This window comes from Oxyura jamaicensis, chromosome Z (assembly GCF_011077185.1).
Source record: "Oxyura jamaicensis isolate SHBP4307 breed ruddy duck chromosome Z, BPBGC_Ojam_1.0, whole genome shotgun sequence".
Lineage (NCBI taxonomy): Eukaryota > Metazoa > Chordata > Aves > Anseriformes > Anatidae > Oxyura > Oxyura jamaicensis.
The window spans coordinates 61204744-61218846 of record NC_048926.1 but is presented as its reverse complement, the minus strand read 5'-3'; the positions used below and the strand labels follow the sequence as shown (position 1 = coordinate 61218846).

General features: G+C 39.4%; 1 protein-coding gene across 1 annotated transcript in view; it reads left to right on the top strand.

The window, feature by feature from the left end:
• The window catches only part of EPB41L4A (erythrocyte membrane protein band 4.1 like 4A), a 133924-nt gene that overhangs the window by 80596 nt on the left and 39225 nt on the right, over positions 1–14103 (top strand). The window contains exons 10-12 of the mRNA XM_035310042.1: positions 7257–7348; positions 8297–8374; positions 12961–13073. Coding sequence (XP_035165933.1) covers positions 7257–7348; positions 8297–8374; positions 12961–13073 — 283 coding nt within the window. The remainder of the gene's footprint in view (positions 1–7256; positions 7349–8296; positions 8375–12960; positions 13074–14103) is intronic.

Here is a 14103-nt window from a genome sequence, read left to right as displayed (position 1 = left end):
AGGTATGGGACAAGGAGCACAATTACATAAAGAGAAAAACAATTCAAACATCAGTGAAAAGCTTCAGAGGCAATGGCATTATGAGGAACACTCTCCATAGGAAATAGGTGGAGGCATGCCGTCTACTGAAACTAGTTGGAAAGTATGCCAGAAAATACTTAGGGAGAGGTGAAATAATGGAGACTTTCCCGTGTTTTAGTTGGATCTTTATGGCATATAGCAAAGGAGTTAACATCATGCAGTAAGAACAGCATATTATTATTTCAGAGTGCTTTCTGTGAATTGCATTTTCCGGATCCTGGTGAAAACTCTGTGAAGGATGGATTGTCCCTTGTTTCCACACACTAGCTACTTTTACCTTGACAGGCACCTTTCAGGGATACATGCATGTATTCATCAAGAGGAAGCATTTCATGCTTTTAGTGCCTGTGAAGTGTTGTTCTTCCCCTGAATGGGATTTCTTATGGGAACGTCTTTGATATTCTTTCAAATAAATTTGTCTGAGTGTTTTTTCAAACCTACCAGAAGACTTGGAGTGAGTACTTCCCATTAAATGAGTGGAAGTGGATATCCTGATCTCCTTGACAGGTTTAGAAATGTCAGCCTAAATGTACAGCTCCATGTCCGTGGGCTGTCTCAGAAATATATCTGTGGGGGGAACGTGTCAAAATAAATTATTTATGGCTGCTGCTGGTGAGTTTACTGTGCTTACTTTGTTTTGCTTTTCATAAACTCGATGATTTAATGAGCATGAGATATTTCTACTTACTCTCTTATAATAAAATAAGGTGCTTCACCTTTCCCATCTTGTAAGGTAGGCTCTTGTAATTTTGCAGATATCTTCTATAAGGACATTTCCTGATTTCCTGTGTATTTAACTTTTTTTTTTTTTTTTTTCCTGCATAGCTGTTGCTATTGCGTGCAAGCATGGCTACTGATATTTTATCTTTCACTGCTTTGCCTGTATTATATTTTTTCTCCCTCAGGCTCTTGCTGTTCTCCTTCGTAAACATAATACTGCCCGTAGTATTTGCCTGTCAGTGACTTATCCTGACATGTGAGATGTTGAGACCTGGTCCAGGTGAAAGAAACTCTTTTTCAGTAGTGTTAATCATTGATTCAATATTTCATTGTCCCCTGACTGGACATGTGCTTTGAATTCTGAGACAGAACCATGTGGGCCTTCCGTGAACCCCCGAAATAACAGCGTGAAACGAGGAACCTTTTCTCCGGTGTGGGTGGCACAGGAGAGTTCCCTGAACACAGCAAACAATTGCACAGAATTTTTGAAGGTGATGAAAGGGTATTTTCTTGCAGGTTCCCTTAAGAAAATCAAGACATAAATCTGATACCTGTTCACAACTCCTGGTAGCACAGATGTCTGTTGAGCAACCTTGCTAGAAATAATCCAGCAATACGGGTGGCTGTGGAAGGCCCCTGCTGCAACAAAACAGGGCCTGATCCCAAAGGATGTGCTGCGCAGAGACGAGTGGTTGGAAGGGAATGCAGCTCATTCTCTGTTCTTCCTCTGTGTGAGGAAAACAGCTTTCTTTTCAGGGTTCTCTCAGCTAAGGAAATGACAAAATAGAGAAGAACATGGTTTGATTTTATAGGCTGGGAACTTTGATGTAATAATATGCAGGAGTTAGAGACGTGAAGCTTTTTTGCCTGTAGGTACCCAGTACTTCTGTAGTGTTCCCTGCAACCCCGTACTGTTTTCTGTAACAGCGCCTTTTACTTTGGTTGCACTGTGTCTGAACATGTAAGTGAATGATTTCATCCCTTCCCAGAATTTATGCAAAGTTTCTGTCCTTGCAACTTTTCATGTTTCTCTTTCACCAAACCAGAAGGTGTTGAATGTGCAAAAGACTTGCCTTCATTATTTCTTGTTTGAAGAGAAGGGTCTTTTGGAAGTCTGAAATTTTTGTTTTGAGGGATTTTAAAATTTGCTTTACTTCAAGTCAGAACAAACCCACAAACAGTGCAATTAAAAATGATTTACACATTTTCAAGACATGTCTTCCTTTGTAATCTTTCTTAGTCAAATGAAAAGGCTCAGCTGAATTCATAAGGTGCAGTAGGTGAAGAGTGTTTTCAGGAGCAATATGAACCAGTGATGAATACTAGAATAATTTCAGGGCAGTTCCAAAGCACGTGATATTCCCCATTCTGGTGGCTGAAACTTGTCTAAATACAAGATTTTTGTGTTCCTTTAAATTGTCTTGGAAAACCCTGGAAATATACTTTTTCCTTCCATCCTGCCTTCCTTCCTTCCTTATCTGCTTTTCATAAATGTTAGAAGTCTGAAAAATAATTGCATTAATAAGGTAGTCCAGTTAAACCCTTTCTTGCCTATCACACACTATATTCCACCTTGAGTTACAAATTCTAGGCAGGAACTTCCATTTGATTTACTCCTCTTACTGTTTCTTGAGAAGATTTAACAGGGAATGAAGAGATGTTCCTCCTGCTCTGAAGTCCAGTTTAGCATATATTTCCATTAGATACAAAAATAAAAATCTGAACTTTGCTATGGCTTAAGAATTACAAATGACTTTTGTATAATTTGCACCCACTGATGCCAAAGTGGTCGTGGAGGTGAGCAAGTACAGTGATGTTAATATGGGGCTGGTATTTTTTAGTTGATTGGATTTTTTTTTCCTTTTTTTAAACCATTTTTGAGTCAAAATTTGTAAGAATGGCTTATCCTGATAGTATAATTTTCAGTAATTAACAATTTTGAAGGAGAACTACAATAAAAATAAATAAATCCTGGATAAGCCTGAATTCATTGCCAGTAAGGTGTTAGTGTGTTTTTTCTAAGTCCCTCCTTAGTATTTATTTAAATTGTGATAAAATGAGGCATAGACACTTTTGTTTTGATCTTGATACGCTTCATACAAACTGGCACATAATTTTTAACTTTAATTCTTGATGTTTTCCCTTAAAGACCAACCTTATGTAACTGGTAATACATTGTCCTTTATGTCAGCTATGACTGGTATGCGCTATGTAAATATATATAAAGACAGAATATTTCCCATTGGAGTTAACAACTGATAGTATCCAGGTGTGTGCCTGACCTGGCACAAATGTGATACAAATAATGTTTCGGAGCAGTAACTTCAGAGCTACCTTTAACATTTCTGTTACGTGTGAATGCGTCTGTATCAGACGTATATGCACTGGCAGTATGTCCTGTACTGGGACAAGATACCTCCTAGTGTCTCCTGTTGTGAGGTGTTTTTTGTTTTATTTTTCATGAGCTTGGGCAGTTGTTGGCCAGTATATATCCTAAGCTTCAGCAGCTAAAGCCTGCTCTGCCTCATGGGTTTTCAATGAGTTTTTGATCTGTGGACTGCCTTGTGGCAACCTATCAAATGTTGGTAGAGCGGCGTGCTCCCTGACTTGTCTCCCTCCCAGTGCATTGGCAGCTTGCTTTCAGTAAGCAGGGGTGTGTTGTGGAGTGCTGCACTAACTACCAGCTGCTTCGTGGAGGTCTCAAAGGCGCTGCCAGGCCAGTCTCTTGGCTGACTGGAGAGGCAGCATAAAGCAGTAAAGGGCTCTGGCTTTCTTATGCATGTAGTGTAGTCAAGCTATGAGCATCCCCTGTGCTGTTCTGCTCATCCCTCCTCCCATGGGTAAAAATGCTGGTGAGGCTATGGCAGCCTAAGTTCCAAAGATGCTTTAGAGATGGCAGGACAAGCTTTTAAAGCATTAGAAAGGAGAGGAGTGTTCAGTCCTTGCTGTGTTTCAGCGTCTTGCATTCTCAGGGCTGGGAGGAGGTTATCAAACAGCTCAGCAGCCAGCCACTTCAGCAGGTCATAGACGTGATCAAAAATCACCATACAAACCTAAGTGTTTTTGCGCTCGTCTGGTGAGCACAAGTGGCTTCCCTGAAAGGTGAGACAAGCACCAAAGTGAGTGCAATGCAGAGGGGAGGACTTCAGAGTGTGCAGACAGCCAGGGCTGCCCTGGAAGCAGTGGGCTGTGATGGTTTACGATGCCTTGTCATTAACACACGGGGCTCTCTGAAAGCCCCAGGGTGAGTAGCAGGGAGTAGTGTGTGAGGCCCCAGACAACGCAGAATGAGTTTGGAATTGTGATCTCCTGCAAATCCCTAATAAAAGTACAATAGTTATTTGTTTCTTTTGATTCACATGTATTAGAAAAATAAAAAGCCCACAAAACTAGCTCTCACAACCTATAAAGAAATTACGGTAGTTCAACCTGAGAAAAACTTTGGGGGTGAACGTTCTAGGCTTTCTTTCCTTTTAGGAAAAAATAACTGTGCTATTTGGGTTATTATAAGCAACCATGATGAAGCAGTATTTAGTTTTCAGATGCATGCCTTTCCTTCAAATTCCTGATAACCTGAGTGTGTTATCAGAAAGCTTTTTGGACCCTCCCTTAATTTTTTTACCAGCCATTTCGTTTCCCAAATCTGAATTCCGTAAGTTACCTTTTTGATGATTTGTGTTTGTAGGGCTAGGCTGCTTCTTACTTAGATTCTTCAGCCCATGATTGCCACATACTAGATATAGATGTTTCAACACACAGTTCATCATCAAGTTTTTTACTTGTCAGCTGAGATTAGCTTTCTTCCCCTTGAAAATAATGCCTACAGAGGATGGAATCGCTGATGTTTGCTGGTCAGATCTTTCAGTCGTGTGATGATGTAGCTGCACTTTCCCCCTTTTAGTCACTGATTGATTTAGATTTGTTATGTATCATTTGTTTTACATATGGAAAAATCCTAAAACTCTAACTTTGAAGGAAAAATAGACAAGTAGAACCTTTTCTTTGTTGATTGGAATCTTTCCCTCAGTTTCAGTGGCATTCAGGCTAATAGTAAGATATGGCAGAAATACCTTAGTTTAAAAAATCACTTAAAAACAACAACAACAACAAAAACCTCTGTCTCTGTCCTTCCTGAACTCATGAACTCTCTTCCCCTGGATTTGTATAATTAAATAAATTCAAGTGCAGTACAAGATTGTTCGCCTGAAAGAAGAATTTGGAAGTGAATGAAGAAAGAGCAAGATCCTGCACATTAAATGTGAGTCAGAGCTCTTTCCAAACATAAGTTAAAATGAATCATCATATTGCATAAGATTTTGCAATACCAGAGCCCTGATCTGATATTATTCTTTAAAAGTGGCTACAGTTGTGTGGGTTTGAATGCAAACATACCAGGTAACAGTCTGATGTAGAAACTATAGTCTAAATTAAATCATTAAATCTTCAACCGTGTTTCTGCTGTATGTAAAATAATTGACATTGACATTCCTTCATTAAATTATTTTCCAATGTCACTGAACATAAAAGAGCAGTATGATCTTTCAGTGGGTAGACTCCAGACTTGCCAGAGGGACATGAGCAGTGTAGTAACTCTTTAAAATTCTCTCATAAATAGATATTCCTCTTTGGCAATCTTCTTCAGGAAGTGTTCTCCCCCCTTCCTCCCCCTGCCCCCTCCCCCAGCCCTGCTGTTACTTTTTTTTTCCCTAAACAGCTAAATTTTCAGGTTTCTAGTTCTACATTTTATAAATTAAACCTATTTTTGCTCCAAGTTAAACCACTTACGAATCCTGTAGAGAGACTAAGATCCCTGTCAAGCCTGAAATTGTATTTCAAGCAACTGTGGGACTATATTTATGGGAATAATCTAATACTTAATCATGTTATGCTATGCATAGCAATCTGAGATAAGTCCTAGTTTTCTCGATGACAGCATGTCTTTCTTTACTGCCCTTTCACGCTGTGGTGCTCTGGAGAGGAAAATGTGTTTCTGACAGAAAACTAGAGGGTAATTTTCACTCCTTGGATATTTAACGGGACTGTTCTCAGCAGCCATTAAACTCTTGCAGTGGAAAAATGTAACTGAAATTATCCATGGAAGGAAATGAACTTTATGTCTCCAGTTTCTACTTTATTCAGGGAATGAAATCTTAGTTATTCTAACAACAGGTGGAAAGTTCTGTCCTTTTTACTGTTTTTGCTTCAAGGTGGAGGAAAGGCTATTTGAGCATGTCATTTGTGTTTTTGTGATTGCTGCCTGACAGCAAAGATATTCTTGGTAGAGGTGGACTTTTCAGTTCTGCACAACATACTGAGTTGGTTCACAAATAGCAGGTTGCTTGCAGCTCACAATACCAGAGCTCTTTACCTGTCACTGCAGAAGTGTATCTGACGCAAGAGCATCCATTTTTTAAGTCTGGCTGCTGATTTTAGGACTGGTTTTTAGGACTCGGCTGCGTTACTGTTACTGACAGTACTGTACCATGCTGAGGATTCACGCTGGGGTCAATGGGACTACTCATTTGTTGTGCAAACAACAGATATAAAATGGAGCACTTGAGTTTACTGAGAGACAGATACATGTAAATGTATTTCATGTGAACATTGCTGAATGTTTAACTCGTTGGAAACAAGCACTGTAATGTGTCTGTTGCTTCTTGTCTACTGGAAGCATTTTATAGTTCATATATCTATGGCTTCTCTTTCATCTCTCCCTGTGGTTTATTGTTTCCGCATGTGTACTGCACTGACTGCCAAACTACCAGTGAATAGATTTTAAGCTTTGTATATCCCTTTTTTGTGGTCTTCTTTCACATAGCTGTTGCCTTTGCAGGTGGTTTGAAGATTTTAACATTTGACCTTTGTGCAAGCATTCTGAATCACGTTGAAGTTAGCTAATTTTTGTTTGTTTATCTTTCCTTCGTCTCATCTTTTTGATAACCAGTTTTATGTCAGTTCTTCTCTACATGCGTGTCTTGTGCATTTCTTCCATGTTGTTGCTTCATAGTACTTATCACAAATTATGAGTTTCTCTCCCTAGCTTTTTCCTGTCCTTGTGTATTCTGCTAAGCAGAGCTTTAGGAATATTATATTTTTCATTTGAGGTGCAGTCAGGAAACATCAGAAGTGAACTATATGAAAGACCTTTGTGCTTTTTTGTTAGGAAGAAAGTTGACATCTATGAACCAGAATCAAGGAACAGAAGTGTTTCAATAATCATCTTGCTGTTCTGTTTTTTATATCTAAGGAATAAATTCCTTAAATAATTACTTTCAGCCGATGAGAAACCAAAAAGAACTATTTTAAATGAACAATTGTAGACAATTATATTTTTGATTTTATTCATATTTATGTCTTTTCTTACATGCATTTATATGAGAGGGCAAGTTCTTGTGGTCTCGTTTCACTGGCAAAATCCCTCATATCAATATTGATTTGTTTCCTTTTGTCTTCAGTGCAATGAAACTTCCTTCTTTTTTGAAGCACGTGATAAGATCACCTGCAAACATCTCTGGAAATGCTGTGTAGAACATCATACGTTTTTCAGGTGAGTGATGCTGTAGTTGTGGCTTTTCAACCCAGAGGAGAGAGAGAATATTGACTAAGAACCTGTCAGGCTTCGTGCCTGGCAAAACATTTTGCATCCTGATTATAGAATGTTCTTAAAAGCTGATGCCTTCTGTTTTCTTTTGATGATATAAAACAAACATTTAGAAATCTTAAGGTAACTCTGTGGTTTATTTTCTTAGATTTTTTTTTTGGATGCAGTATTTCAAGTTGCACAAAGTAGGTTTTAACTGAAGTATCCAGATCTGTATAAAGTAGGATTTAAGCTGTTATATACATGTGTACATATTTAAGCATTAAATTCTCTGTAGCAGCATTGACTTGCAGCTTTTTGTTTTCACATACAACTATTTTCTATGATTTTTGAGTAGGATTCTTTACGGTATACAGAATTTTTGGGTTTTCAAAGAAGAACTCCCTTAAATTCTGTAATGTTTTGCTGACATACCAAAGAGTATAAAATGTTTCTGGTATTACAGGTCTCAAAACACTTTCTTCTACTGTTGCAAAAACATTAGCATAAATGTGCAAGGGCCTGTGGCTAGGAATCAGTTGATGGGATGCTTGGTGTTGGATTTAGCAATGCTGTGAATGAGTGAGATGAGAATTCCTGCCACAGTCTCATTACTGTGGCATGATGGTTTTGCCTTCTGTGAAATATCAAGCAAAAGGCTTTACAGTAGACTCTGAAATAAATAAATACACAATCAAAAGAGGAGGGCATAAACAAGTTGTTTTGTGGAGCTATCAACCCCACAAAGGTCTGCCTGGAGGTGGGGATGAAGAGAACAAGCATGGGGATGGGGAACAAGCAGAAAATTACTTTTCTGGAATCTAGAGTTTGTATTTCTCTTTCCTTTTCTTGGGAAGGAGTGTTGAAGCCTACCTGTACAACTCACTCTGTTGTTTTATTTTTTGAACTGCATAGAGTGCCAGAGAATGAATCAAGCTCTCTGTCAAGAAAATTCAGCAAGTTTGGATCCATAGGTTATAAACATCGATACAGGTAAATTTATTTAATTGTTTAAACTTCTTTTCAGTTAATTCCTTCTCCTCTTCCAATGGAAGAAAAACCTCACTCAGACAATGAGTCAGGGCATTTTTGTTCACAAAGCAAGAATCGGGGCCTGCTGGAGCTCAGAGTGAAGGTGAGAGTAACCCTGGCAAAGCTTTGTCAAAATACCTTTATAAGTCATGAAATTATGTTTGTGCCCTAAAGGTTTTTTTTTTTTTTTTTTTTTTTTTTTTCTGACAACTGAGAAATACCAAAATGGGGAGGCACGTTGGCTGCTGCCTTTATTCTAGGAATTAGATAATGGGTGCAGAAAACTATAGAAAATCTGTAGCCATGCAGTCCTTCTTTACAGCTGCAGTAAACTAGCAGTTGAGCTCCTGCAAGGGCTCTTGATCTGTATGGTTATATTTAATCTTGTAGCAGCAGAGTTGATGTAGTGCTGTTGATTTAAGAACATAAATAAGGACAGGTCTCAAGGGAGGTGGGCATATCTTTTCTAACTGAAGTGGCTGGGAAAAATTGGATAAGCTTTCAAGGCCACAAACCTTAAAAGAAGCAGTATCCTCCAGGGTAAGGATGTATAGGGAATACTTACTCTCAATTTCAGCTGGAGTTAACCAAGCAGGTAGTGTGACATAAAGGGTAGTTAATATGGTGGTACAGTGGCAGAAGCGGTAAGCTGAGTGGGTTTAAGATGCTCTAGCTGCAAGGATACAAAAGACTAGAAGAATATAGGATATAGAAAAAAATGCAATATGTAACAAACCCAATCGTTTTACTTGAGTTTTATGTTCTTAAGCCTGTTGAAATAACAGAGTCTTTGTAGGCACTAGATTCGGCAATTGGAGACCACTGCTTTAAATTCAGTTCTGTCACATTGGCTGAGCAATTTTGAGCCATGTAATTTATATCTGATTTTTAGAACTGCTTTAGAGTTCGGTATTCAGTAAACCTGAAAGGAAGGATTGAGAGCAGCAAATCAAAATTATATCTGAAAGCCAGTCCCCTTTCTTTTTCTATTTTTCCTGTGGGTCCACTAGGAATAAAGGTAGTTTTTAATCTTCTATAGTTATTTCGAAGCTGCTGGCTGGAAAGGTCCTATTTGCTATAATGATAAATTCTAGGGGTGTTTTCCACAACCTGAAAATACAGTAGGTTTGTTTAGTTTTTTTTGTTGTTGTTGTTTTTGTTTTGTTTTGTTTTGGCTTGTCTGTCTGTCTTTCCTGTCTATATTTCCACCATCACTCATGAAACACACGGATCAATATTGGTAAGAGTGATGATCATTATTTGTTAGGCAGCTCTTTGTCACTGCTTCCTGAGGAGATTTTTCTGAAAGCAAGAAAACCGTCCCCCTCACCGAATATATCAGCTCCTGGACTGGAGTTAGTAGCTGTGGTAGCTACTAATAGCACTGTGTAATGGTAGCACAATTACACTTGTCCTTAGTCAAGAAGAATTCAGAGTCATCTCTCTGTTACTCTTAGATTTAAAATCTTGATTGTAGGGAAGGTGCTGCTGGTGGGGAAATGACTATGCCAGTGCTGAGCCTGAGCTCATGTGACTGGTTCTGGATTGTCTCCAGCCAGGATCACTAGTGTGCTTCTGTTCCATCCTCTCCAACATATTTCATCATAACCCAAATTATTTAGGTTGTTGTGTTGTCTGACATGACCCAGCTTCTCCTTTTTCTAGATGATAGAGGAATGATTTTACTGCCTTTGGGGTTTCTAGTTTGATCCTGACCTTCAAAGCTCCATCAGTGAAACTGGATAGAAGTCCACTTAATTCCTGCCAGAGTACCAAGAATGAGAGCATGAGTTTCCCCTCTTCTTCCATTTTGGCAGATTGAAGCAGGGCAGTGTGCTGTGGGAAGTGAAAACTTTATATCTTCCAGGATATTCCTCTGAGTTTTAAAATGTAGTGAAGCAGTTACTACATTTGACTTACTCCTGTCAGTGGTATGTCTACGTTCCCCTTCCTTGGCCATTGTACATCTTTTATTATTTTTTCTCTTATTTTATATTTTTAATAAGTTCCAAGTGATGGAACTTACTGGTTCCATTGCTATGGATTGCAGTTCTGAAATGGTAATTATTACTGACAACTATGTTTATAATGATAATCTTTTTCTAGAACATTTTAAAGTATGTTTCTCACCTAGTATGAAGTGTTCCCTGTTTTGCTGCAGTGTTTCACTTTCCTTTGACCTGAGTGGATGCTCTAGTAAATGTGGACTGTGACACCTATTTACACCACATTGATTACACAGAGCTAGTGATAAATAGTGATCATAGAATCATAGCACGGTTTGGGTTGGAAGGGACCTTAGAGACCATATTGTTCCAACCCCAGTGCCATGAGCAGGGACACCTTCCACTAGACCAGGTTGCTTAAAGTCCCATCCAGCATGGCCTTAAACACTTCCAGGGATGGGGAATCCACAACCTCTTTGGGCAACCTGTTCTCACCACTCACTAAGTAAATAATTTCTTCCTTATATCTATTCTAAACTTACCCACTTTTAGCTTAAAGCCATTACCCCTTGTCCTGTCACTACACTTCCTGACCAAGAGTCCCTCCACAGCCTTCCTGTAGGTCCCCTTTAAGTATTGGATGGCTATTATAAAATCTCCCCAGAGCCTTTTCTTACCTAGTCTGAACAACCCCAACTCTCTCAGCCTGTCTTCATAAGAGAGGAAGACCCAGCCCTCTGATGATCTTTGAGGCCCTCCTGTGGACCTGCTCCAGAAGGCCCATGTCCTTCTTTTGTTGGGTGCCCCAGAGCTGGACGCAGCACCATAGGTGGGGTCTCAAAAGAGTGGAGAAGAGGGGGAGAATCGCCTCCTTCTACCTCCTAGCTATTTCTTTTGATGCATCCCAGGATATAGTTGGCTTTCTGGACTGCATGTGCACATTGCTCCTTTCTTTGTGCTCAGAATTGCCCCAGCCTAGGTGCAGGACGCACTTGGCCTTTGTGAAAATTCTTGAGGTTCACACAGGCCCACCTCTCAAGCCTGTCCAGGTCCTTCTGGATGGCATCCCTTCTCTCCAGCATGTCAACTGCACCACACACATTGGGGTCATTGGGAAATGTGATGAGGGTGCACTCAATCCCACTGTCCCTGTCACCAAGAAAGATGATAAACAGCGCTGGTCCCAGTATATCCACCAAGTGGTCCATCTGTCAAATCCATGTTTCTCCATTTTAGATACAAGAACATTGTGTGGGACAGTATCAAGTACTCTGCATAAGTCAGGGTAGACAGCAATAGTTTCTCTTCCCTTATACATTGGTGCTTAAGTCTATTGTAGAGGGCCACCAGATTAATCAGGCACAATTTGCCCTTTGTGAATCCATGTTGGCTGTCACTAGTCAACTCTCTGTTTATCAAGTGCCTTAGCATAGCTTCCAAGAGGATCTGCTCCATCAGTCTACTGGGCAGAGGTGAGACTGATTCGCCCATGGTTCCATAGGTCTTCCTTTTTTCCCTTTTAAAAAATGCATGTGATAATCAATTGGAGTTTGACAGATTAACTCTTTCTGGATTTCAGTGTGGCAATAATACCATTTTGTATGTTCTTTGAGAATGTTTTCTTTATACTGATTGTCTTCCCTGTTTGCCTTTTGTAGGAAAATTCCATCATTGGGTTGGGTGGTGTATGTATGGGGACCGTAATACTATCCTTTGTCTTTTTTTTTTTTTTAGATCTTCTCATTCAGTGACAGACAGCTTTCAAAAACAAAAACAAAGACCCATCTAAAGATCAGATATTTTGTTTAATATGTGGTGATGTTAGTGTGAGCAGAAGATGTTGTCCCCAGACATTTAGTTAAAACTGTTTCTGGAATTTGTGAGATTGGTGTGGTTGCAAAACTGAAAATTTGAGAGGAAGTGTTTTATGGCTAACTTGGGAGGAAAAAAAAAAACACCAAAAAGCACTATTATTTTGATGTAATGTTAGATTATTTTTTTTCTCCTTTAATCCTTTTACAACTGTTGAGAAGATCATAATTCTGCAGTGCTGACTACTGTGGGGCTCTTGGTGAAAATGCAGTCATCCTAGTGGAGTACATTCACATAGCTCAGAAAATCTACATCCATAACAACTGTATAATTGCTTGGCACTTGCTAGCATGATACCTGATGAGTTCTAAGTCATGGAACTGCAGGTGTTACAGCAACTCGGAGTTAATGCTGTTACTTTTTTTATATTTTAAGTTCCCAATAGCAAATATGGAGTTGAGTGGAGGAATATGGGATCTGTTTCACATTTTTGTTATTCTTTGTAAGCCAGCATTTTTTTGTTTGCTTAGGTCCTCTAGTAAATGGCTTTTGTAGAAGAGATCGGCACAAGCTGTTGATGATTCTGCCAATGAATGATTCAAAACAAAAGTGAGTTGCAGGCAGGGTAGTGTTACTCTCTGCAGGTGCATCAGAGCTGCAAATGAGAAAGGAATAGCTATCAAAATGTGCTGTCTGAACACCATGCATTTCTTTTTCAACCTAAAGATCCTCTGTTACTTAGAGCATTTCCCCAAGTGTTTACACAGTCGATTTTGTTGTGTTTTCAAGTGGCAGGATGTCTTTGCAAATGACCAGAGATCCTTCTGTTCAGCTCCCGCGGCCTGACCAGTGTATTGAAAGAAGTCGCAGTAAGACATACCCGAAAAGGACACAACAGACAGGTAAGTCCTTCTATGCTGTGCTGTGGGAAGATTCTGTCCCTGGTCCATGGTTCATTTCATTTGCAATAATTGAATCATAATTGTTGCAGTGTCCTCGAGTATCTCTCAAAATGGATTCTGCCTTCTTTTAGGTCAGTGTTTGTACATAATCTTAAGTACATCTGAAAACTCCAACTTTGTTGGATAAAAGCAAAAAAGATTTGTGGATCAGATATGATAAAACATGTATGTGTAGGTCTAATGAAAAGCATGTTAGGGAAGTTTGAAAATGGGCAGAGAAATACTGTCTCTCTAGTTTTATAGCCAAGTGGCTTGGCTGGAATCTCATTGTTCCAGCTGCTTGACCCAGGCTGCTTCTCCTCTGCGTCCTTTTCCCAGTTCAGTTAAGCTAGAGCAGTATCCCTTTGATGTTAAGTGGAATAAGAGTTAATGCCATGCCCTCTGCAGTTTTAAAATGCTTCAGATTTGTGAATTGGAAATTCATAACTGCATGCAGAAAACACCAGGGGAAGCTGGAAGTTTTTGTAGGCATTAGAGGAAACATGCAAGATGAAATGCTGATCAAAGGAGTCATCTGCAAGATAATAAATGTTTACCGAAATCTAGTAATAGGGGCAAAAATCTTTCCTGATGTCAGATGCCAGTTCTACATGTGACTACATGCATATGCTTGGCTTTTTTTTGACTGTAGTTATGCATATTTCAGTGGAACTCATGCATGGAGTTGGGTACATACGCGCATATGTGTTAGGGGATTGGGAACAACTTGCCTGGGCTTTTAAAAAGTAAGCAAGCTTTCTCTTTGTCAGGGGTTAGTACAACGTGACATACTTTTGAGAGGTCTGGATTTCAAAAAGAGGGCAGGTATATACATCTAGAGGTGTCCAATGTTTGTTTTGGATGCCATCTTTTGACTGCAAAATGAAGCCAGTGTGTCCTACCTTTTTTTTACCCCCTGCAGTGGGTATTGAAATGTAGTGTAACTACAGTTTTTGCCCTTGAAAAATATAAGCAGTTCACAACGGTGAAC